Genomic DNA, 24,898 nt, shown 5'->3' with positions numbered 1-24,898 from the left:
TGACAACTACGCCCGCTAGTTACATGTGTTATAATGAAAATGGGCCTGTATGAAATGGACGACGTAACATACCTTTCATGTGCTTCGAGCCTTTTGCGTGAGTCTTCAGCGCCGAAACACCCAAACTTTTCACGGAGATGCTCTTGTTGCACACTCGGCAGTAGGCCGACGTATTATCGCCGGCAACTTTACCGACCCAATCACGGAATTCCGGCTGTTCCCGCCACCCCCCTTGAAAGTGACATTGTCCCGGCATATTTGTCTGTCTGTCACTAGCTGAGGATGTTAATTTCGATGAGTAGCTAATTCCAGAAAATACAGGTACCCGAAATGACCCGAAGTGATCACGTGATCATCATCGGAACTGATCGGAGACGGCGAAGGCATGTAGCTCGACAGCGGGGTTTGAGGGGAACGCGCCAGGCGCATTTTACGACAAAACTATGGAATATTATACTATTGGAAGGGTGGACAAAATGACATACACAAATGAAATGAACACCACAGGTTGATTTTTATGGGTTTTTTTTATGGATTTTAGAAGTTTTTCCTGAAAATGTTGGACAATTATGTACATAATTTTACAACTTTTTTTTTTTTGATTTTTATGTACTTTATGGACCCGTACGAACCCTGATACTCCAAATTGTCCCTAGGTGTGAGTGTGAGGGCGAATGGTTGTTCGTCTATGTGTGCCCTGCGATGGGCTAGCAACCAGTTCAGGGGGCACCCTGTCTACTGCTCGAAGACAACTGGGATAGGCTTTCCATTGTCGTCCTTGCACCTTTCTGCATTCTACCCTGCGGTGAGAGCCGCAAAAACCAAAGTTCAGTGTGAAAAGGAGTTAATTGTAACAGAGACACTGAAGCACCTGCTTGGTAATCTGCACTATCAAACTCTTAGTGGCTTTATTGTATGAAAATATCAGACAAAAGGCAGAGGAAATCCACACATTTGCATGTTGAAACAGATAAAACACCAACAGCATGATTGCTCTGCAGCAATATTGAAAGTTAGTGAGCAAATTGTGCAACAGTTCGATGAGAATGATGATGAGTCCTCGAGATGTCTGTGACACATACTCCCGTAAACCACAAGATGAATTTGTGACGTCATGGTCTGCCCATTTACAGGTTAGACCTAGAATTTCTCGAAAGACATATGACCTCCGAGTCCAAAAGAATGACTCATGAAAATGTAACACGGCAAAGGAAAACAACAGCATGCCTACTCAATATATTCATTCTGCTTATGCTTACTTAGGAGTTCTATTTCAGTTTTCAATAGATGTTAAAGCACCAGGATTAAATTTTCTTTTCAATGTCTACCTGGTCGGGACATGTGCATATGTAACATTGTTTAATTTAATTCCTGGAAATAAGATAATGACATTCCAAAACCTAAACTGTTAATGGTTTGATGTCATGTAGATTTGATGACAGCTGCTATCTTAATTTAGTATGTTAACACTACTTACTTCAAAGCGGTGACTTGGCATTGTTTTTTTGTTACACTATAGTAGAGCTGTGCAATATAATCACATATCATTGTGCCATATGAACATCTCTACTGTACGATCTGACATAATCCTTGATAGTTTACTATGCATTGTTATTGGGATATAAAATTATCTATATCGGGATATAAGATTTGGTCCACACATGCACTGTATTCCTAGCAGCAATACATTTTAAATAACTGGACAAAAACATCTGCGATCCTTAAATTAAACGTACAGAAGATGCAAGAGATTATAATGCTCCATTACTGAAATGAAAACTAACATACAGTAGCACGACTGTAGGTTCAGTTGTGGCCCGGTCAATTCAAGGCCTACAGAGGGGGTCATAAACACATCATGCTATATTGCATTTCACAGAGCGTGAGTGGTCATAGGAGATGTTAATTAACTACGGGTGGTCACAGATTAAGAAGGCAGCAGTCAGAAGGCCTGCAGCACAACTAACAAGATGGGCATAAAAAGCAATGTGGGCAACAGGGAAAGATGACTTGTAGAAAAGAAGGCGAGCAAGCCATTAAAAAAATACATTTAAAAAAACAATTAAATCCCAACCCATTTTCTAGCTGGCATGTCCCCAAACAGTGAACGCGTGACTCTCCCAACAGCAGCTTTCAAGTGTTTTGTTTCCATTTGAATGACATATGTTGGTACTTGAAACACAATTGCAAATCATTGTTTCGTAAAAAAAAAATATCTAAAATAATCTATTTGTGCACCAGCCAAATCATCGTTTCATTTTTTTTCTTTTATATATAATACATATTCTCTGATGATTCAATTAAGTGTGCCTTAGAAGTCAACCTCAGGATGTCTCATTCCAGAAAACTCTTATTTGACTTCTTTTATATAGCAAAATTGATGTGAAAAGTGAACCTCTTGATAAGAAAGTAATTTGTTTCCTGTAAAGCAAGTGCACTTAACTGTGTCACATGTTTGAAGTGTGGTATAGACAGATGTATGGCTGTGCAACCAGTAGGTGGGCAGGAAGACTGCTGACAGGGGAACAGTGAGAGATAGAGGGAGACGCCATCCACAGGAGCACACAGACCAAACGTCTGGACCACTAATGGGCAACTAGAGGGCCTGCACACGTCCATAACTGGGGCCCATATCTCAATGCTCCCCCCCCCCCCAAAAAAAAAACAAAAGACACACTCACAACCCTCATAGTTCTTATTGTTTCCTTTCGACTATTTGTTATTGCAAGATTTTCAATGGAGGAATGAACTGGAGTTTACATTAGCAAGCGCACATGGGAGTACTCAAGTATAATGTAACCTTTCATTCACCATACTGTACCAGCAACATTCTAGGTCAGGATAGAGAAGTAGACGACAAGATAGGTTTTGTCATTTCGTATCAAGGAAGATATATGATTTTAATCAAAGTTTTTTTTTTTTTTTTTTTAGCACTTTGGGCCTGGGACTCATTCATGTATATATGTATATGTGTGTGTGTGTGTGTGTGTGTGTGTGTGTGTGTAATGGTGGTAGGCTGGTTAGTACGTCCGCCTCACAGTGTAGTGGTGCAGGGTTCGATTCCGGCTCCAGCCTTCCTGTGTGGAGTTTGCATGTTCTCCCCGTGCCTGCGTGGGTTTTCTCCCGGTATTCTGGTTTCCTCCCACATTCCAAAAATATGCATGGCAGGTTAATGGCACACTCGAAATTGTCCATAGGTGTAATTGTAAGTGTAATTTATCACTGTTCAGAGGCGTCTTGTTCTCACACTACACAAACATGTGCCGCAAACGTCACACGCCAAGCAGCTCACCCCAAACTCAGATGCTCCTGCAATGCTAACATGGCAGTGTAAGATTTCCCAACGACCCATGTTGAACCAGACACAGAGTCTCCAAGTTCAGAGGTTAAAATTGATGCAATGCGAGTGGCAAGCTTGCCGCTCGCCAGCTCGACATTAACCTCAGAATGATACATTGACATTGCAGGGGAGTACTGTAGCATAACTTGGAAGTCGGATTTTGCATGATTTCTATATGCTACGGTGAAACAGTAAGAAGAGTTTTCCTCAGCAGCACCACTCTGGCTACCTTCAAACTGCACAGATATACAGTACGTGCACACACTCGTCTCAAGAGACATACTTTGGTGCTAGGTTTTTTTTTTCTTTAAGAACAGACTGGGTTAGTTCTCACTGAGCACATTTTTTTTCAAGGTGACTTCAGTCTGTCTTATGTGTGGGTCTGTCTAGATAGAACGACCCAGATATAGCAGACCTAATAGTAGGGAAGCATCTGGAGTAGGGCCCAGACAAAATTAAAATGCAAACCAAATCATTATAACTCTTATGAAAACTGACCCTGCAAGACAATAAACAATACGCATCCACAGAACATTTTACAGCTGGTCCGGTCCTAAAATACTGCAGACTTCTCTTGGCCAACGGGGAGTCTAATGAAGAGGGCACTCTAAATAGGTGGTCCAGTTCCAGCCAGATGAGAGCTCAGTTTTCTTTGTAAGACCGAAACAGGCGAGAAACCCCCGCACCAAATGGTCTTATATGAATATGAAAAGCTATCCGGCAAGGCTTTGTCAGCTGGACAAAGGATGTGGCTGTGAAGCTATAAGACAAGCCTTCAATCTGGCTAAGCTTTAAGGGTGTCTGTCCAGATCTCCGAGAATTCCTCAGTTAATTTCCCCCTCAATGGGCACAGTGTTTGTTTTTCTTGCCAGGTATTTCATCTGAGCTCCAGCTCACTCAGAGCCACCGCTTATGTTGTTACAAAGTGGACCAGAAAATCGGGGGTGGAGGGCGGAGGGGGGACTATTCCTGTAGACCTCTGAGAAACACACAGAGAAGGTATGATAATTGATTAGTTGATCAATTGATTGGTTGGAATTCTGCCAGTTGAGAAAAAAACTGATTGTCAATTTAGGGTAAATCCTGTTTTTTATTTGCCTGTAACCAGTCCTAGCGAGTTTGCGCCTAGACCAACTGTTATGAAATTGTTTTCACGTTAACTTGTTGAAAGACATCCAAGTGGGAAAATGTAATATCCTACATAATTAAATTAAGTCATAAACTGATTTGAATACATTTTCCTCACTTAAATTGATTTGGATAGTAGTCATACATTACGGCTCGCTATATATGGGATAAAACTTGAAATAGGCCCATACAGAGCTGGATTTCAAGGACCCACAATCATGTTCTTGTCAGATACAATAATAAGGGGTTTATTTGAGAGACTTCATTGTTATTGTAATGGCAATGCATCATTTAGAGACATTGTTATTATGGCATTGTGGGCTTTAAATAGGTTGCACCACATGTAGCCGATTCAAAGGCCATGACCTTGCAACTTGAAGCAGCCCTGTCCACCTCGTTTTGATTCTAATGGAGCAAATGTTTAGGGTCAGGGCATCATTAAACACGCCGGGGTCGGTGCCTGTCCCATGGCAACCGCTGGTGTGAGGCCTCCTGGGAAAGCTGACATTCCGCAGAGCCTAGCTGCACTACTGCGTGCATATAACAACACTGCAGGTCTTGACATGTGCCCCATTCCAAAGCAAGAACACCAAAAGCTAGTGAAAACACACGTCAGACAGCGTGAAATGATAATAACGATTGAAGTTAGATTGTTAATAAAAGGTAGCCTTATTGACAAAAGCTGCATTATTTTGGAACAAAATTCTGTAAATCTGAAACCTGCCTGTCCTTAAATGGTGGAATAGTCAATCCAATCTGAGAAAACTTTTTTCACAATGTTCCCATTAATCTGACTGAGAAGGTGGCATGACAGACTCCAGTGGTCATGAGGCATTCAGCTTCAAAACAATGTCTCTGAAATTGGATTTCCCATTAGAAGGTTTTAATGACATGAAATTTAAGAGTGCTACATGGTCTGCATGAAGTATCCCAACTTATCACGTTCAGTTTTACAGTAACACTTGAGATCAAGTTGGCTAGGATGCTTTGACTAACAGATGTTCATCCGGATTTGATGATGACGATGCATCGTAGGCAAGGTCACTTTGAGTAGGCTGATGATATTAGGGAGTGGATGAAAGACTCACACTTAGAACAAGTTGAGGTAGTGTGTGCTGCTTTGGCTCACCAATATATCAGGTCATGGGAAGAACTTGGCAAAAACAATCAGACTCATACCATACTGGATATTGTGGCACACAACCAATTCTGATATGAATGTCATCCATTTAGGGCTGTATACCAAGCATTTGTATGAGAGACTCCTGGCAGGCAAACAGACTTGAGATGACATGTACAGACTTGATGGACTATAGTTTGTATCGAAATAAACATCATTCAATTCAGCAGGAAGACAAAATCCTCAAGATGGTGGCTAAAACCTCATTAAACGTTGACCTCACCAAGGACTTCCCCCTTCTTACGACCTCTGCCATAATGTTCCCAAGCAGCTGAATTCAGTCACAACACACACACCACACCACCCCCACACACACACATACACAAATGTGATTGACAACTAGAAAAAGCGAATTTACCGCATATTTTGTAAATTTTATTCCTTTACATGAATGCGTTGAATAGCCAAAACATTTTATCGCCATTGCTTAATGGCACTTCCAATACCGGATATCCCTCTTTATGTCCATACGTTTCCTTTAATTTTCATGAAAATGTTGTCACACTGACAATAAAACAAAATGACGTTTTGAATAGAACCATGCGTGACTACCAGTATACATATAATGGAGCGATGTGTATGTTAAGTACACTGAAAGAAAAAAAATGGCATGTTGAATTTACTCAATTTTATTTCATCAGCGGGTTGCGTAAAATGAAATCATTTGGATCCAGATACATCACTGGTGTCAAACTCAAGGCCCGGGGGGGGGCAGATCTGGCCCACCACATCATATTATGTGGCCCGTGAAAGCAAATCAAACATGTCACCTTCCATGATTGATGCTTGCTAAAATCTTGCAAAATTTCACATTCTCATATGTAATAAATAGCAAATATTGTAAGCATTTTCTTGTGACCAAAGCCCTCATAACAGCCAACACACACACACACACACACACACACACGAGTTATCCTCACACGTTTGAATGGTTAGATGAAAGTTCGGCTGCTAGTTCACCTTCACCAGTGGGAATACTGTATAGACATTCAATAATGCCTGGTAGTCCTTTTTAACAGCATGTACTCTTTTATAATAGATAATAAAAAGATGCATGATAGCCTGCCAGCGGTTTATGCATTACAGTACAGCTGGCTTGGAGCTAACAAAGAAGCATTAGCTGGGCTGCCTTGGACAAAATGTTTCCCTTGTATATAAATAATAATTATAATAATAATAAATTAGCAGAAGTGATTAGTCTACATAATGAAACGGAGTAGGCCAGGGTAATATTTGACTGAGAAACACTGCAGGGCTCGTTCCGTTAACAGCGCCTGCTTCCCTCCAATGGAGCCTACCTGAGCAGACTGGAGAGCGGATGCGAGGAGGCAGCGTGGCCGCCACTGTTGCCGCTTCCACCAGTTCCATACAACCCGCTGCCGGTGCCAGCCGACGGTCGTTTCCCGGATAAAAGCTTCTCCACCGCGGCCAGGTTTCCCGTGCGCGCCGCTTCGAGGAGCTCCTGCTCCTTCCCCATTGTGGATGCGATAAAAAAAAAAAAAAAAAAGTAGAAGGATGGGCTTTTCTTGTGAAATTCCTCTGCGACAGCCCTCCTTTCCCCCCGATCTCGAGTTAGTATTCCTCAATTGTGGGCAAACAAAAAGCTGCCTCCACCTCTTATCTCTTCGTCCGCCCGCTCCACGGCGTTGCTGCTGGTGCCGAAAAGGGGGAAAAGTTTCGCTGAGGCGCACGGCACCACCATGGAGCAAACTTCCTCTGGCCAGTCCCTTGAGTGGCGTCCGTCACTTCCTCGAATCTGCTCCCACTTGCTGCATCTCCAAGCCGAGCCCCCAGCAGGCAGACAAACGCGCACAGCCCCGGACACTACACGATACACACCCTCCCCGAGCTGCTCAAAGCTCGATACTGGAGATTTCGGTCAGATGGAGCCACAAACGCAAGTGGGCACAGAGACCGTGTTGATAATGTTCAATTTAACGATGAACCGAATTGTTGAAAAATAACGAGAACGTCATTCCTGTAACCCCCTGTCACTTTTTTGTATGTTTGTTCGAACCAGTCAAATTGTCTCTGTGGGTGTGAACAGGAACGTTTCACAAGAGCTCATCAGGTGACAGTGAGTGAACGGTAACAGTAGGCGGCGTTGGCTGATATTAGATGAATCATAACGTTTTGGTTAAAAAAACGAATAAAACACGACCGGCAACCCTGGTGAAAATACTGTATTAGTGTCGCCTTTTTAAAAATCTGTGCTCTAGAATATTCTCAATTTAAATGTAGCTATTAAATAATTGCAGTTGAATTCGATTTTTGTGTCTCGTCATGTTTGATTAAAGCTTACGAAGAGTACACATAAAGTGATTACAACAGGATTTTTGTTTTACTTCTATCCTTGATGGATTCAAAATGTAAGAATTACCTTTAAAATTAAAAGGCACCAAAATCACGAGTCAATGACAATTTTAAACAAGTTTCAAAATAAATATTCTTTGCAAGTACAGTATCAATAAAGGTTTGGCAAAAACCCGTCTCTGTTAAAAATTACAATGGCAATAAAGGTTTTAGAACAGCGACCGGAACTGACGTTGGGCAGCTGCAAGTTGCCTGATTCTTTTCTCCAGAAAAATCAAAACTCGCTAGCATAATTAGAGAATAAATAGTTACTTTATGAAGGAAATGTTTGTATTAGGCCGTATTTGCTTGATTCTAACCAGTTAAAAGAACGTTTGTTATCTTAGCTGCTATTTTGTTGACGCCGGACTCCAGTGAAGGTAAGCGATGATTACTTTTTTTTTTAGTTAGCCAGCCAACAAACATTGCTTGTATTTAAACATAACCCTGACGTGGTTTGATATGTTTGGGCTGTGGTCCAGTATTGTCCTAACCCTATAACTCGTGTTTACCGTAATGTTAGCAATATTAAAATGTGCGTCACTGCCACGACGCTCAATTTAGAAATTACTGTACATGTGTACAAATGTTTACTTTCATACGATCGGTCAAATGTAAATAGTGGTAGTCATGGACAGATAGACTAACCATGGTTAACTCCTGCAGAATCTGACCCTGCAGAGGCTGAAGCTGTCTGTCATCGTGATTGGGTGATAATGGCGGATCCTGCACGGATCAAAACCGAGGTCACACTTGAGAGCCCAGTAGCCGGCCAAGATGAGAAGCCTAAAGCTAAGGCGACGAATGACACATCGTCCCCTGCCCCAGAAAAGCCTGCAGACGAATTAAAGGAGTCTTCTTCGCAAGACCAGCGGAAACAGGACGATGCATCTGTAAGTAAATGTTACGTTTCGGCCGACATAATTAGATGACTGGCTCTTAATATTTGTCCACCGTTTTATTTTTTCGTGTGAAGGAGCCAGCAGCAGCAGAGGATGAAGAGGAAGGGACTTCGGGTCAGCCTGCATCGAAAAGACTGAAGGTGGAACCAGAAAAGAAAAAGGAGAAGAGGCAAAAGGTTGATGAGGACGAAATACAAAAAATGCAGTAAGATATTTTCAACCAAACACAAACCATATTCAATATATTTCCATTAACACATTTCTTCCACTGTTTTTGAAGGGTTTTGGTGTCATCTTTCTCTGAAGACCAGCTGAATCGTTATGAAATGTACAGGCGTTCTGCCTTCCCAAAGGCAGCTATTAAGAGGGTATGTAGCTTCTAAATTTTGTTTAGTGCAGTGTTTCCAAAACTGTATTGAGCTAAGGAACAACAATCGCATGGTACACCACAAAATAATGACCTTCATGTGAAGTCTGGGCCTTTTTAGTTAAATACAAAGCTGATATACCGTACTTGCAGGAAGCCAAGCCTTATGTTGTTTGAACTGGAACAGGTAGGTTCATTATACAATGCATTACAGGCATAGATACTGTAGATGAACCAAATTATTCATCGTTTCAATTTGTAAAGTGAAGTTTGGTATTGTCCTCTGGCACACCTCTCATGACACACTGATTTGCTCCAGCACAGTGGTTTGGAATCACTGTATTCTCAAATCATAACAGAGTTTTTTTTTTTTTCTTTTTTCTTCTAGCTGATCCAGTCCATAACAGGATCCTCGGTTTCCCAAAACGTGGTGATCGCCATGTCTGGTATCTCCAAAGTTTTTGCTGGGGAAATAGTTGAGGAAGGTAAGAGTATAGCACACTCCGGTAGACTTGAGTTTCCTGTAAATAAATAGTAAATAATTTAACTTAATTAAAAGTAAATAATTTGGGTTTTCACAGCGCTGGATGTTTGTGAAAAGTGGGGAGACACACCACCTCTTCAGCCCAAACACATGAGGGAGGCGGTGAGGAGGCTAAAGAGCCGCCATCAGATTCCCAACACCAAGTACAAAAACATTCTGTTCCATTGAGGTTTGCAGCCTCAAATAACATGTCATTGATGACCAAACTGGCCATACTACGAAAGTGGTGCCGTTACTCCAAGGAAACGTTGCGCCTGTCGTCAGACTACTTACAACTTGCTGAGCCAACATCAAGATCAGTCTGCATACTGCTGAAGAAACTTTGATGTGCACAACCAAGGACTTTGAAATGGAAGCAACGCCTCTGGTTCTTGTCAAACTGTCAGTGTAAATGATTGCTACAACATTCAGTTCAATTGATATGGAGTTGTACTGATCAAGTATGGTTGTAAATACAGTCAATTTTATTATTGAAAATAGTATTACGGGTTGGCCTTTTTACTAAAGATTTAAAATATGAATTCATTGCAATGTCCACCATGAACTGATGTATAGGCTCCTGTCTGTTGGTGAGTCAGGAGGTGGGTGCAATGATGGACCACAGAAGCACAACTTAAATATGTTGAAGCAAGTGTTCATTTATTCTGTTAAAATACTTTACACTCACTCTCGGTTCACAGAACCAATTTCACATTAGTCTTAAGTGATAAAGACAAAAATTGCAATATTCCACACAAGTGCTGTCCACAGGGTTCAAAACCCTTGCGTCATTTGGAAGCTCTCACCTGCCATCTTTTATAATTTGTCAAGATGAGTGGAAAAAAAAATCCAGTGAGTATACTCACACAAGTGCAAACACGATGACACTTAAGTTCATGCATGAGAGCAAAAACACAGGAGACACTTTGCTTTACTGACCATCCCGTTTCTGCACCTCACACTTGCTTTGGAGGGCAGACATGGAGTTGATCAAGTCGCCAGCAGGTGCAGACCAAGAAGCTTTCACACTTGATTGAATCACTTACTAATGAAGGACCAAGTATGAATTCAACACCTGTTCTTTTCTTTGATTTTGGTTGATCAAGCGGTGATATTGCAAAGATTCCTTGGAATAACCTTGAAATGAGCGCATTGGCGAGTTACAACCACAAAAGGTCTGCCCCACACACACTGAAGATGAGGTGACCTAAGAGGTCAGTAAATTCAGTGCCTCTAAAGGCAAAAATGCCACACCACATATGACAAGATGGAATAGGTCAACATTTTAAATAAAGCATTCATGTCATAAACAACATACTGTGCAGTTTTAGAACGAATGGCTACATCATTATTTTGCATAAAATAGAAAACGCAAGCATTAGGTCTAATACATCGATCCTACTTCACAGTCACAAATGTTCAGAAAAGTGCTTTACATGACACACTGCATGAGCATGTATAATTAGTACCACAAAGCCATCTTTGAATTGTATGATTCCAAAATACTGCGCCGGAATAGTGAACCATAAAATTGCTTCGCACTGTCTTGCGCTCACGCAAGTAAACTTAACTGGCATGTTGTGTGGTCACTGTCGGTGTCCACAGGTAATAACACGAGCAGCCACAAAGGTACTGAATTCAAAATGCAATACATTTCATTACTTCAACAACACTGCACGGAAATAAAACAACTCAAAGATGGCAATGAGGTGAACTTCAACGTGTCTATGCTCATGTATTTTTATGCTTTATAAAAAGTGACTTGTTTTCTTTACATTTCACAATCTGTGACACTACTATGCTACATCATACTTTTATAAATAAATACAGGTCTTTCATATAGTTAGGATCTACAGTACCAAGACGTGCGCTTATCGTGTTTTTCACACACGATCAACCTTGAATATCTCCACCCAAAACTTTGAAGTGGAAAGAATTTAAAGGCTGACAGTATCTAACTAATCATGCTGCATGACAAAAAAAAACAAAACAAACAAAAAAAAAAGATGCGTTTTCTGTCCACACTAATGTGGGCAGAAAACACCTGATTCACTGTCTGATATGAGTATAGCCGTTAGCTACTTGGCTAGCTCTGGAATTATTTGGACATTGACATCTTCAAAAACAATGTATTGCCTCTTTTGAGCGTCATGATGGATTTGAAGTTCTAGCAATTGTTTAGATTTGTTTGCGTCTTTCAAGGTCGGACACACATTCAGTATTAGGGGCACAAACATATTTGGACAAATGTGGCTCTTTCTGGCCTTCACTGAAAGGCATTTTTTAATTGATGTACTGTGCATAACACATTCAGCATTCTTTAAATTAACGCTGAAAGTCGATATTTGAAACACACTGAGTTTTATTTCAAATCCACCGGATCAAGAGAAAAAGTCATTGTCCAGATAATTACAAGTTCCCCTTTAGTAATTGCAGCAATTTAAAGTCATCATCATGTAATCACCTCCACTTTCCAGTCGTCACCTTCTTACAGTGCTCTTGTACGTGATCATCACAGAGGCTTGAAGGTCATTGGGCTCAGAGCGTGAACCCAGGGTCATACTTCTTTATCTCCCGAAGGAGGCGATCTCGGTCACTGAGGGCCTGTGTGAGGGCCACCTGGGAGTCAGAAAGTTTCGACTGCAGGCTTTGCCTCTGTAATGGCAGGATGAATAGATCAGTTCATAGCACATCATCTGTATATGACAGGATGCCGCAAGCAAACTAGTCTAATCTCGCGGTTTTGTTTTTCACGATGAGTACAACTAGACACCAGAGTTTAAAATTAAATAAATAAATAAATAAAAACTCATAAGGTGTGGTACGATTACCACCGGTGTTACGCGGGCTCTCTCTCGTGGTATGCAAAATCATCGCTAAATTAAATGTTCAAACTTTTTTGATTTCACTACAATACATTGCTAAAATACAATACACTCACATGAATCTTATTAAAATGTTTTTCAAAAATTTAGGTACAACTTTTATTCTTTTGACTCCTTATTTAAATAAAGTTTTTATTTTCCAATATTTAAGTGGACTGGTAATGCTCAAACTGTTATGGTGGCTAGCAATTAGAAGTGTAAAAATTAATGCACAATTTTTTTTTTTAAATAAATCGAGCTATCCTATTGTGCCATTGTTTAACTAATTTCAAACCATCAAATTTCAACCACTAAACTGTAAGTATTCTCTGATTTCTCCTTCATGAAGGGAAACTGACTCTTACATGTTGGTCCAAAATAAGAAAACATTTACAAACATCTGCTTTTACTTTGGAAAACAATTAACTGAATGAGTCAAAAAGTTTGATGAGTACAACATCAATCCCTCTTGTGATATTGCTAATCATAATTGTTGTTTAGTTTTTTTTAATCACTATACAATCCCAAATAAACAACAATAATTGGTTCACAAGCCATAATTGAGGAATTTGTAATACACCTTAACATAAAATAAAATGTCAGATTATATGATGAATCAATGGTACAACCGATAGAATAAACGATTCGAAAAATATTCCATAGTGACAGCCTTACCAACACTAATATTAAATAAAACCTCTGCCTCATTTTTGAACACTTTGGCCAACTACGCTACTGTATTTTAATTCTCATGATGATGGTTGTACTTGTGGAGCCAAGTATTTTTTGTGATGGTACTTGGTGTCAAAGGTTTAAGAACCACTGTGTTCGTGCATCACAGATCATGCTGATAAGATCTTTTTTTAATGATCCCCCCAGAGGGGAAATTGAGGCAATACAGCTAGGAATAAAAACCAATCAGTTAGAAATGGTTATGTATTAATTTTTGGGACAACAAAATTACAGTTATACAGCTCTACAAATTAAAATCAGTATACAACAAATTTAAATAAACCTGGGTATTTTCTGAATTTGTGTTTTTCCTGTATTGGATCTCATTAGACTGTGTGAGTGTAACATATGTGGCCTATGATTGTGTATGGTTGTGCAAGCGCAGAAATTGCTTACCTCACATTGCTGATTACCAGAGCAGGAATAGTTTGGACTGTCCAGAACTTCAGCTGTAGTCAATTAAAAAAATAAAACAAAACATAAATGGGTGCCCCGTCGTATCCAACATTTAGAGATGAAAACGCTGTTTTGCCCACCTTTGAGCCTCATGATACCATCATCACTGCACTCAAAAAGCAGCTGATCTACCACAAACGTGACTGAGGTTGGCTGAGGAGCTGTTGGGTAAATTCTTGGGCTATCATCCTAATGAAAACAAAAACAAGATAACAACTCACAAAATAAAACAAAGCTTTACAGTTTTTTCATTTGAATCACATTCGAGTAACATGCAGAAACATTTCAAAATTAAAAAGGACTTCAATGGCCCACCTTAATAGTAATGGTTACATTGCTGAAGTGTACGTTAATTGGCTGACCATCCATGTTCAATTCATCCTCCAGAAAAGGCCCGATGTTTGCTACGGTAGAGGCGAGCAACTCGACGTGACAGTCTTGCACTCTCACATCCAGCAGGCCTAAAGACTCTGTCGTTTCAGAGTGTCGTGCTGCAGATGGACCGTTTTCTGCTCGCATACACACTGCAGGAGAGCCCCTGCTACAATGTTCATTCTGCTTGTGGGAAGGAGCTGCACAAAGGGAATGTTGTCAAAACAGACAAATCTAGTGACAAATCAGCTTACCAATAAGCAGTGTGCCATTAATGTCTCACAGTGGCAGTCTGTGTTACCTTGAATGAGACCAGCTAGCAAGTCAAAAACCTTGACGTTACCCATCTGTACTGAGCTTAGATTCTGGGCTTGTACAGCAAAAACTTGGTCCTCGCCCTTTATTTCCAATGTGCAGGATGTCCCATTCAGAATGAGTAACAACACAGAGGACTGTAAGGACCATACAAAAGAATGTTAATTGTGAAAATAAAATCTGTTTAGAAACTCCATAGCTACATTGTCTGAACCCAAGAACCTACCATATCTGTAGATACATCCTCTGTACTGAATGATAAGGAGCTGCTGAGATCAGCTGATGACCCTCCCTCTGTGCCAAGAGCCGGGCTGCCTCGGTTGGCTGAAGGATTGACACTGACACGCGCAGAATCTACACCAGATTCTGGAAACGTCAAACAACACACTGAAGGCCTGACTTATAAAAGGTTTGGACATGCTTTAATGGGGGCAAACTCGACTGCACTTGCAAAGAGATATCTGGGTCATTTTAGCGTACTGTGGTTATTGGTGCTGGCTTCTTTTTTTTTTTTTTTTTTAATGCAGTGTTAAGCAGATGCATCCACTTTTCCCACACTCATGTCTAAATTCTTCTGATTTCAAACATAGAGTTTTCATAGCCTGATCATCAGCACCAACATTCTTGGTATGCACAAGCTGTGTGTGATTCAGAACAGGTCATAACACATTTGGCAAACTATCCACGGTTTGTTTGCTCGTCCACGAGAAGTTACATTTCCATCACTTCAAAATGTCATTTTGCACTTACACTTTGCTACCTCATACAAATAGGGTGGTGTGCACCATTTTTACATCTTACAAATTAGTAGATCACGTGCAACCCATCCACTAAATGTGTGTGCAATATGTCAGAGTGAATTTAGCGTCCGTTATTTGGGATGTTAATCCACTTTCCCATTATAAGGGTTCAACTCCGAAATAGCCTGGCTCCGCCCTACGTGGTCGCTTTTCCTTAACACTTTTTCGGGGTCACGTGGTCGTAATGGAACCGCTTTCAGAACCATGTCTGAGGTGCTTGTAAAACACAGGCAGAACAGGGCCGCGATGTCACTCATCTGATTGGCCAACACATGTAGGTGTTTGTTTAAGCAATGCGACATGAAACTCCACTGCACGTCCCCACTTCCTGATTTTGGGCGAGCAAGACGTGACCGGCCACCGCCAAGTTGTGGAGGAGCACAGTGCATAAGTGTTGCTTTTTGTCAGAGAACTTAACCATATTTACAATGTCAAATGTCTATGGGTGACATACATTGTACGTATACAGTATTGTGGTTGTGAAATTTCACAAGATAAAACATGTCACTTTTATTTGGCTCCTATCGGCGCTAGAAATGTTGGATTGCAGCAAAACAAGTGCCCAACAGTCAGCCAATCCTGAAAATTAGCTGTCAAACTCTGCACACTGTGCAATAGTTCAGCTGCATCCTTCAATGTGCAGCAGATCTAGGGCGATATTGTTTCAAATGGAAATGTCCCAAGTACCTGATTCCATAAGAACAACTAAATTGTCCCCGACATCACTGCCCACAGACAGACTTTCATCAGGCAGACTGCCATCCAAAATAGCACTGTCAAAGGAATGCTGGGAAGGTGACTGCTTCATCATTTGGTGCCTTAGGCTGGCCACCAGGGAGGGGGAGGACTCTTCTGGATTTTGGACTTGCTCCCTGTGAATGTGCAAGAACACACACTCATCTGTTCAGATCATCAAGCGCTAATAAAAGCATTTGATGCACAAACGCCTGATTACAATGTCACCAGCTCAGCCAGAAAGCACTAGCACTTACTTGGCATGTGGACTGAACAGTTTGCTCATCCCAGAACCACGACTCAACATGCTAAAGGCGTCCCTTGTTCTTGAAAAAGCGCCTTTGGTTAAGTCCAGCGAGGCACTGATGGCATCTTTGGTCACATCTTTGGTGACATTGATGGCGCTTGATAGTTCTCCCTCCAGGCTGAAGGTGGAGGGATCTCGGGAGAGGATAGGGGAGTTGACAGGTGAGAGCTGAGGTGACAGGACTGGAGTGTCCTCGAGGAACGCCAAGGCATCACCTTCCAGTCCCTCTTCAACAGCCTCACATGCCTCCTCCACAGTACCATCTTGTTCAGCGTGATCAAATGCAGTGTGGGCTGTGCTGAGGGAGGATACACCGTTTTGTAACCTACTGTCCTCAGGGATCAAATCTGCCGAATGATGAGAAGGGGAGATGTCAGAGTCTGTGAGACTGGGGCTGTCAGTCTCTGGAGTATGGGGGACCTCTTCTTCAGGTTCTGTGCTGGCTGGTGGTAAGAGGAGACCCATCTCCACTGAGTCCAAAAGCAGGGCAAGACAAACAGTGGCTGGTTTTGACTTTTGGTCGTAACACTGCTTAACGTCGTTTAGATCCCGACTTAATTCCACCCCCAAACGTGCCATGGAATCCTTCATTCTGAGCAAGGCAACATACTGGTAGTGGTTGAGCCACATCTTGACTGGCGTGATGACATGGGCCAAGACATGGATAAAGGCAAGCGCAGCATCTTCGTGGGGAAGTTGTTCTGAGGGGAGTTGATGAGCCCTGCAAAGGCTAGCGGGATGAGATGATGAACGCCTGACCCAGGCATCAGGCTGGCACATCCATACAGACATAGCAAAGGGCTCCACAAAAGGGTACGTTTTGCCTTTGGGGAGTCCTCGAGTTCCATCGAAACCTAGCGCAACACGGGACAGGCTTAGGGACCACACATCTTGGGATCTTAGTTGTTTTGTAATGAACGGCGAAGGTGTCGACTCTTGAGAGTGCTGGGAGAAGATGGAGGGTATGGCGCAGAAGGCACTGCGGTCTCTGGGGTAAGGACATGGTGGCTCGTGCTGGAAGAACGAACAGCTCGCAAAGGTGTCACAGGTCATGCTGAGGTCAGCTCTGGAGCCATGGGGACAGTGGCGGGTGTTGCTGAAAGCCATCTGAGGTACAGTAACAGAAAGGGACCGAGGACGCTCTGGATGGTCCAGTATAGAAGAATCTAGGGGTATCACCACCTAAGGAAAGCAACATAAAACATGACGACTAACCATTCAGACTTGTTTTTGTTGTTTTTTTTCTTAAATTACATTTCAACTTCACAATTCACCTTGAGCTGAGCTGCATCCAGACGGATGTCAACATGCTCGTCTGCTTTGCCACCGTCTTGCAAATGGTAGAAAGCTTTGACCTGGTCTAGAGTGTGCAGCAGCCCTCTTGAAAATAGATTAATCCACAACACACTCTCTGGGTCAACACACAGCTGGAGGCCATTTGCCTGGGCATACAGGTTCGAGGTTGGCACTGGGAGTATGAAACAAGGTCAGGGTTCAGTTCACATTTCAGGAGAGACTTGCAAATACATTGTAGATGAAACCAAGGTTTCAGTCGTGGAGATGATGCAGTTCTAACTCATTTAATAAAAAGACAACACAAGACAGTTACCTGAGAAACTGGGGCTGTTGGGAAAGTAGTATTCAGTAAACTGCAAATGAACTGCTGGTATATTATCCGGCAGATTCAAAACTTTACGATTACATGACAACAAAGGCTGGGATTTCTTGTTTTGACGGCTCTTTGTAGACAACTGAATGGGGGGGTAGAGAAAGAAAGTCATCGAAGTTTTAGTCATTTGTGGCAAAAAAAAGGGCAGAAAAGATAACTTCCATAAACAAAAACAACAACAAAAAAACAGCCAATAACAATTCCCAGAGGGTCTCACTCTGCCTCAAGGGGAACTAAAAGCCCCTTTAAATAACCCTGGAAATAACAATTGAAACACAAACACATGGTAATGAAATTTTATTTTAGGTTGTGTTTTTATTGCTTTGAATGAAAAAAAAAGTCTAAAATACTTCAGTATTATCGCATGTGGCCTAACCGACCTGAATAAATGCACGTTAGACTCCCTGGAAAAAAAATATTAGCATCTGTTTTAAATTCGTATTTGTGTATCCCTGCTTTCAAATAAATCCATGTTTACCATTTCTGTTGTTAGCAGCAAACCTTTGTAGCTTGTTCAAATAATTGACTGCTTGCAGAGCGCAACAGTAAGCAGGTAAATCAAATCAGAGAACGATAAAATCTTGCCTGGTAAATGTCAACGTCATCTATCCGGACCACCATGCAGCTTGACCGCAATCTCTTCAGTGCTGCGCTTGAAGGACTCATGCTAGAGTTGTTTTTGGCTGAGTGTTCTTTGTCGGAGAGATCTGACCTTGGGCTTGTTGTTCCGTCTGAATTGAGAGAGAGCACAACTAAAGCTGTTTGGGTATTACGACCCTGTTGAGATCGCCCGCACTCTCAAAACAGTTATTTCATTAACTCAACTTTTGGATTGTTTGTGTTGTGTTGAATTGGATTGAATTATCGATTCTAAAAAGATTCATTTTTACTGTTACTGTACCTCAGAAGGATTTCAGTGTGAAATTGTGAAATGAATTCTGCATCCATACCTCGGGGCCTCCTTGCGGGCGAATCGTTGCGTGGCTCCGGCGCCTCAGTACATGGACCCGGAAACCCCGACGACTCTGCCCTCCTCTGGAAGTCATGCAGCAGTTTGCCTGCCCACTGCGCCTGAGCTTCCATAGTTCCACTATAGCGTTCCCAGTGGCGACATCCATCAGCTAGAGAGCAGGAGCATTAAATGTCAGCAAAACACAGTCCTCAAATTTAGTCCTAATGCATGGAGAGCGACTGGACTGAAATAATTATAGTTGGCTACTCACACCGTCTCAGAACATTTATCAAAAAAAAAAGAATGCATTGAAACGAAAACAGCACTGAAAGAAATGGTGGGTAAGAGAGTAACGTCACTAGTTTGGCAAAATTCAGGATATTTTAAGTGGTAGAAATGTGTGTTTTTAGAGAGAGAGAGAGAGAGAGAGAGAGAGAGAGAGAGAGAGAGAGAGAGAGAGAGATGAAAATTATAGTTCACAAACACTGCACACATGCGAGTCGGTTTCGTTATTGTGGGCCTTTGAGTCTGAAGACAATTTCAGCAGATACAATGAAAAAATGAAGACTATCATCAAGATTCATTCTTAAATAAATCAGATAAATGACAACTACGGCAAATTGTTAAATGTAAATGATTCAGAATGATAAACTTCCTTTTCTGGGTGCAGCATCATTGGCCAGTGGTAAACTATGCATTATTATTATTATTATTATTATTATTATTACGATACAATTGTCACAGAACACTGATTCACAAATGAATATGTGGCAGGACACCGTTTAACAAAGGGTAATAAAATGGAGAGGGGCTCATCCCACTCACCAGGTCTGTGAACAGGATAGTAGTCAAAGCCCAACTTCTTGAAGGTCAACTGCATTGCACCCTGCAAACCTGGAGGCTCTTCTCGATCTGTCAATATATTATAGTTGTTGGGAGTGGTAGTGACAGACCCTTATGATTTTACTTGAATGCAAGTCTGATTCGTGTACCTTCAGCAACTGAGGAACTGTCATTGCATACATGTAGGTCCAAGCGGGAAATGAAAGTATGGTAAGAAGATTCTTTCACATCAAAGCGATCAAAATATTGACTCATGTTGTTGGGTGAGCCAGTATGAGCGGCTGTTGACTCGGCCCAAAGGTTGTGGAGCCCAGGTGATGGAGAAGCAGTCTATAACATACAAGTGGTCATATTAATTATCTCGTTATGAAAAGAGACAGACTCCAGCCCACATTTGAAGCTAACATGTTGAAGAAAGGAATGCAATTCTTAAGACGCGTGCAAGAAAAGCACAGGAAATTGTCATTTGCAAGACTTTAAATATGCTTTTCAGATGACATAAGATTAAGCTATTGAATGCTCAATTTGAGTTTCATTGACTCGATCACACTCGGCAGGAGGACCTGCAGGGAATCTGCAGTCAAGCTCTTCCTCTGCTGAGCCGACTTCTCCATGGCCTCGCTGAGGGACTTGGCATAGCGGATGATGGCTTTGAGCTGAGAGTCGGTCAGCACCCACAACAAGTCATCCAGAATGAAAAGCAGTTTGGAGGCCAACACGTTGCAGTCCTTTATCTGGGTGGAACAAGGAAGCATTTGTGACCCGAATGCATGGACAGCAAGAGAAGATGCTTTGATCCTCACATCCGCATTACATTACTCTCAATAAATATGATACTGCAGCTCGCATACTTTCATGCAACGTAATGTAAAAATTATCTGACAAGAATATCAATTCAAACAAAGTAGATCATATCTCACTCGGCGTTTTAGAGCAATGCGGATGCGCCCCTGGTTAGTGATGAGGCGCAACGGGGTGCTCCCCAAATCCTGCTCGTCACTCTCGATGGCGTCTGCCTCGATGCGCAAAGTCTGCCAATTAATTTCCTTGAACGTCAACACCTGAAGCAGAGAGAAGGTACACAACACACGCAGCAGTCAAACATGACAGCCATCATTGGGAAGAAGAGGTGAAACTTGGGTCAAATAGGCTTTACTTAAGACAGAGTTCCTATGGCTAAAGGCAAGTTAAATTCAAGCCTTTTTAATTCCATTTGAAATTAAATTGGAGACCAACAACTTCACAAGGTCCCAATGTTGTTCGAAGTTGCTCCAGTCCATAAATGACTCTGCGCTTAAGAGTTCAAACTAAAAACCACATTACTTTTTTTTGGTTCCGCTGTTATGATTATGTGACGTTAACATTGAGGAAAAAATTCCGGATGTTTTTTTTTTTTTTTTTTTTTTAAGAATGTTAATTTATTTAAAGATTTTAGACTATTTACAATCATAAAATCCTACTTATTACATGACAAGACTTTTTATACCAATTAAGGGCTCATTTTTAGATTGTCTTATTCTATTTCTTATTGATACTTTAAGGATTTGCGGGAACCTTGTCATAACTTCATCAACTGGGTACATAGAATAGCAGAATTGGCTAGGGGTGTGAATCTCTCCACAAAAGACGATTTGATACGTAGGGTGCGAAATGATTCGTGGACGGTGTAATTTGAAAGTGGAATGATTCGTTTCGTTTCAACTCAGTGGGATTATGATTCAATTCAATATGGTACATCTCAGTTTAAGACGTCAGTCTGATGTCAGGACTTTTTGTGGTCATTTTACATACAATTGAATGAACTGGTCACTACTGTTAATGTGCCATTTCTTAGTAAGATACAGTATACCTCTTCAATAAGCGATTTTCCAGTCCAAGACGTATTTTGTTACACCCGTAAGTATGGATTTAATTTGCTTCCTAAAGTAACAATGCAGAGAGGATTGTATGCATTTTGAATATTTCTCACAGCCCTGACATTAACTACATGCACACATGCAGACAAATTAAACCAAATACGATGTGGACAGAATTCGATGCTGCACTGGTACCTCTCCTCTCTTTGGGTCTGTGATGCGCGTGAAGCGGAGGTCGCTGCGCTGCCATTTAGGGTTGAGGCTGTTGCCTTGCAGCTGCCACAGCTCAAAAGAGGCATGGAAGGCCCGAGCCTGCACTTTGATGGTGATGGAGTTGATCCGAACAGACATGCCCTCTACCACTTTCTCAGCAAAACCGTACTCGCTGTGAACAGTCACAGCACACATGAGCCAATGTGCTCCCTTTCACGCAGGATCCCTGCGGGCTTACCTCTGGCCTGCTGTGATGGCGATAGGAGAGGGGCCATTGGGCGGACGTGGCTCCTCACATGTCCTCATTTCCACCTCCACCTTATCCAGGAACTGCACAAAAGAGGAAATAGAATTGGCCGTGGATAAAACAGAATGTGGGCAAATATTTTTTAAAGATAAAGAACACAAAAGGCCGATGCTAGAATCATTGGGATATAACGAGACAAGTGATGCTGAAAAGTACTGCAAGACAGAAGCAAATTCTTACCAGACAGATGGGGCTTGTTTTTAATTTGGTCCATTGTATCTGCAAAGACAGTAGGACTACAAAGTTAGTCAAGGCTGTGGAAAAAAAATTCACAGAATTTGACAGTCTTTTGTACTCAGTGGGCACAAAAGACTCTTCAAAGCATGACGTAAGCAAGCAAGCAAGCATATTCCCGGCACTTCTCGATGTGTCATGCCAATAAGGAATAAAGAAAATGCATTCATAAAGAGATTTTTTTTAATTGGATTAATAGGCCGCGACCCTTGAGAGGATAAGTGGCTCAGAAGATGGATGAATGGCTCAATAGGTCGAGGAAGGTAATCAAGCTAGAGGGCTGTCCAGCGGTGCCCCCCCACCCCCCTGGTCCGACCTGCAGACCTGTGATTGGGGACCACTGTTGATTCTTCATGTATTTTTAAAAAGTTAAAAAGTGTGAATAAAAATATAATGACTCATATGATGTATGACAAAATAAAACTGCTACTCCTCGACAAACTTCCTTGGTCTACACTTTGTCAAAGATTAGATAAAACTGAAGAAAATCATTTTGATTATTTTTGAACAGGTATGATAAAGAATACTTGTATCAGTCATGTTTTTTTAAGACTTTGCTGCCTACAACCAGGTCGGCATTGCAAATGAAATCTGTTCCCACTCCCTTACCTGATAAATAAAGATTAAAAATGTCGTTTCTGCTTAACGGTTCAGTTGTGCACTTATCTGTCAAACCGGTTCGCTGGTCTTTTTAAGAGTGACTCACTCTAATGGCAGCTTTGTTGCAGTAGACACGTGTGACGGCCAGCCAGGTAGGAAGGTCGAGCATGTTCTGCAGAACCTCTTCATCGAGCTCAAGGTTGGACAGTTGCCCCTCCCCCTTCAAGGTACTCAGGTTGATTTTGTCTGGGGACAGATTCTTGGTGAACCTAAGCAGAAGAACCGGACCAAAGACAATAGTCATTTTATCTCAGAAGGTCACAGATTTGTGGGGCAGAAATAAAATCATGCATTTCAGGATTCCTTTAAGACTAAAGAAAATTGCTATTTTATCCACACATCTGGATAAGAAGCAAATAAAAGGAGAGCGAGAAAACAACTGTAGGGAAAAGCAACACAACATCAATCACAGCACCTTCATTTGTTCAATATCTCTTCATTTCACAGATAAAACACGATCGACGCATCATCGTGACATTTCAGAGAATTGTGCAAAATGTCAAACAAGAAGCTTAGGGAGTAGTCGACACCCAGATCTTGTGAATTTGGCCAAATTGTTAACTTCGTTAGTAAACACCATGATGTGCCTGAAAGACCTGACAGACCAGTTCAAAACTAAGCTCCCACATCCCACTGAGCATACAACACCCAACTTTACATGTCCGTGACAAATCTGTGGTTTGTTTTAATATCTGCTTTGAGTGCACTTTTACTACTTTCTAAATGATGGACTAGATGAAAAAAAAGTAGTGATTTGATGGAATTAAAACCAATATTAGTTCAAAACACTATAGTGCCACCGATTAACATGCTTGAAATGAGTGCAAACATTTAAGTTTATCCCACTAGAAAAAAACCTGGCACTCTAAAAACTGGTGGCCTGAAAATTAAACAGCACTAAAGTTGATCTTAAACAATTTACAAATAGGATCACTGTTTAAAAACCTAATGGGACCTACATGCTGGATTGGATTTGAATACATACTAAACTACTCGAAATTATGACAGCCACATTATGGTAATGGTATTGTTAGACAATGTCTCACATAAATATTACTTTTGTGTCTGAATTAGGACTAAAACTAAAAAATAAATGTGACAAAGTACTGTATGTCCAAAATTCATGATGATTCTCACAGATGTCACATTCCTTTATTTTTAGGCTTTCTGGCTCAAGTCAAATCTGTAAATCTGCAAAAGCACTGCAATTCAACCATTGACTTGGTGTGTAAGAATTGGAGTGAAAAACTGTGATTGTACCAAAATGAATTACAGTAAATCGGTTTTTCATGCAGGTGCTTGTGGAGCTTAAGAAGGGGCTTGCACGTTTCAGAAATAATGTGCAAGATCATGCCTGCTTACACGAAGATAGAAATTCTCTTCTCGTCTGATGTTCGGCAATCGGAAATTTACAACACGTTCGAAAAAACAAGTGTCCCCGAAAGTGTCAATACGAGCCAGCGAGAAGCGATTGTTGACGTCGCCAGCATCCAGCAAGGCTAGCAGGCTAACCAACATGACACCTACCTTGACAAATGTTTCAGAATTTGCTTTTTGATAATCCCGGCCATTTCTGCTGTGGCTGTGCCGTATCTCTGCCGATGGGTTTCTACTGGTCAACATTTACTAGTTTGGAAATCGTGCTATACAGAATGTATCATTGGCTGGGGTGATCTTAAAAGCCATGGCGATCCTGCTAGGCTAGGAAGTACCTCGCTCCACATTGAACAGCATAGCCCCCACCTCCCCCAGGCTCCTTAGAGCCCCCACCTCCCTCGCTCTCTCTCTCTC

General features: G+C 41.5%; 3 protein-coding genes across 11 annotated transcripts in view; 1 reads left to right on the top strand and 2 right to left on the bottom strand.

Annotated features, from left to right (window-relative positions):
- The window catches only part of anks1aa (ankyrin repeat and sterile alpha motif domain containing 1Aa), a 56,359-nt gene extending 48,610 nt beyond the window's left edge, over window positions 1-7,749 (bottom strand). For 4 of the 7 annotated variants that reach the window (XM_019890914.1, XM_019890915.1, XM_019890916.1 and 1 more), the window contains exon 1: window positions 6,947-7,748. In XM_019890914.1, the coding sequence (XP_019746473.1) occupies window positions 6,947-7,125 (179 nt within the window). In that variant the 5' untranslated portion in view covers window positions 7,126-7,748. Of the gene's footprint in view, window positions 1-6,946 lie in introns of all 7 variants that reach the window. The other 3 variants (XM_019890911.1, XM_019890912.1, XM_019890913.1) reach the window with 1 other exon arrangement.
- Window positions 7,750-8,160: 411 nt separating this feature from the next.
- taf11 (TAF11 RNA polymerase II, TATA box binding protein (TBP)-associated factor) lies at window positions 8,161-10,631 on the top strand. Of its 3 annotated transcripts, none has more exons than XM_019890918.1 (6): window positions 8,161-8,355; window positions 8,662-8,893; window positions 8,977-9,107; window positions 9,183-9,270; window positions 9,658-9,754; window positions 9,851-10,631. In XM_019890918.1, the coding sequence occupies exons 2-6, from the start codon at window positions 8,717-8,719 to the stop codon at window positions 9,979-9,981; spliced, it is 624 nt and encodes a 207-aa protein (XP_019746477.1). In that variant the 5' UTR covers window positions 8,161-8,355; window positions 8,662-8,716; the 3' UTR covers window positions 9,982-10,631. The 3 variants fall into 3 exon arrangements, with proteins under 3 accessions (XP_019746477.1, XP_019746480.1, XP_019746478.1); XM_019890921.1 differs by having other exon boundaries at window positions 8,161-8,380; window positions 8,682-8,893; XM_019890919.1 differs by having other exon boundaries at window positions 8,161-8,380; window positions 8,667-8,893.
- Window positions 10,632-11,069: 438 nt separating this feature from the next.
- Window positions 11,070-24,874, bottom strand: bltp3a (bridge-like lipid transfer protein family member 3A). Its single transcript, XM_019890909.1, has 21 exons — window positions 24,635-24,874; window positions 23,154-23,316; window positions 22,394-22,432; window positions 22,145-22,236; window positions 21,889-22,078; window positions 20,758-20,898; window positions 20,401-20,571; window positions 19,987-20,167; window positions 19,820-19,906; window positions 18,993-19,163; window positions 18,628-18,773; window positions 17,983-18,124; window positions 17,648-17,841; window positions 16,324-17,555; window positions 16,019-16,203; window positions 14,758-14,897; window positions 14,518-14,668; window positions 14,160-14,416; window positions 13,925-14,033; window positions 13,785-13,837; window positions 11,070-12,447 (listed from the first exon to the last, which is right to left on the bottom strand). The coding sequence occupies exons 1-21, from the start codon at window positions 24,676-24,678 to the stop codon at window positions 12,331-12,333; spliced, it is 4,005 nt and encodes a 1,334-aa protein (XP_019746468.1). The 5' UTR covers window positions 24,679-24,874; the 3' UTR covers window positions 11,070-12,330.
- Window positions 24,875-24,898: the final 24 nt, after the last annotated feature.

This window comes from Hippocampus comes, unplaced genomic scaffold (genome assembly GCF_001891065.2).
Source record: "Hippocampus comes isolate QL1 unplaced genomic scaffold, H_comes_QL1_v1.1 scaffold174, whole genome shotgun sequence".
NCBI classification, from domain to species: Eukaryota; Metazoa; Chordata; class Actinopteri; order Syngnathiformes; family Syngnathidae; genus Hippocampus; species Hippocampus comes.
The sequence above is the reverse complement of the archived record's forward strand: the minus strand, read 5'-3'. Positions and strand labels throughout refer to the sequence as shown.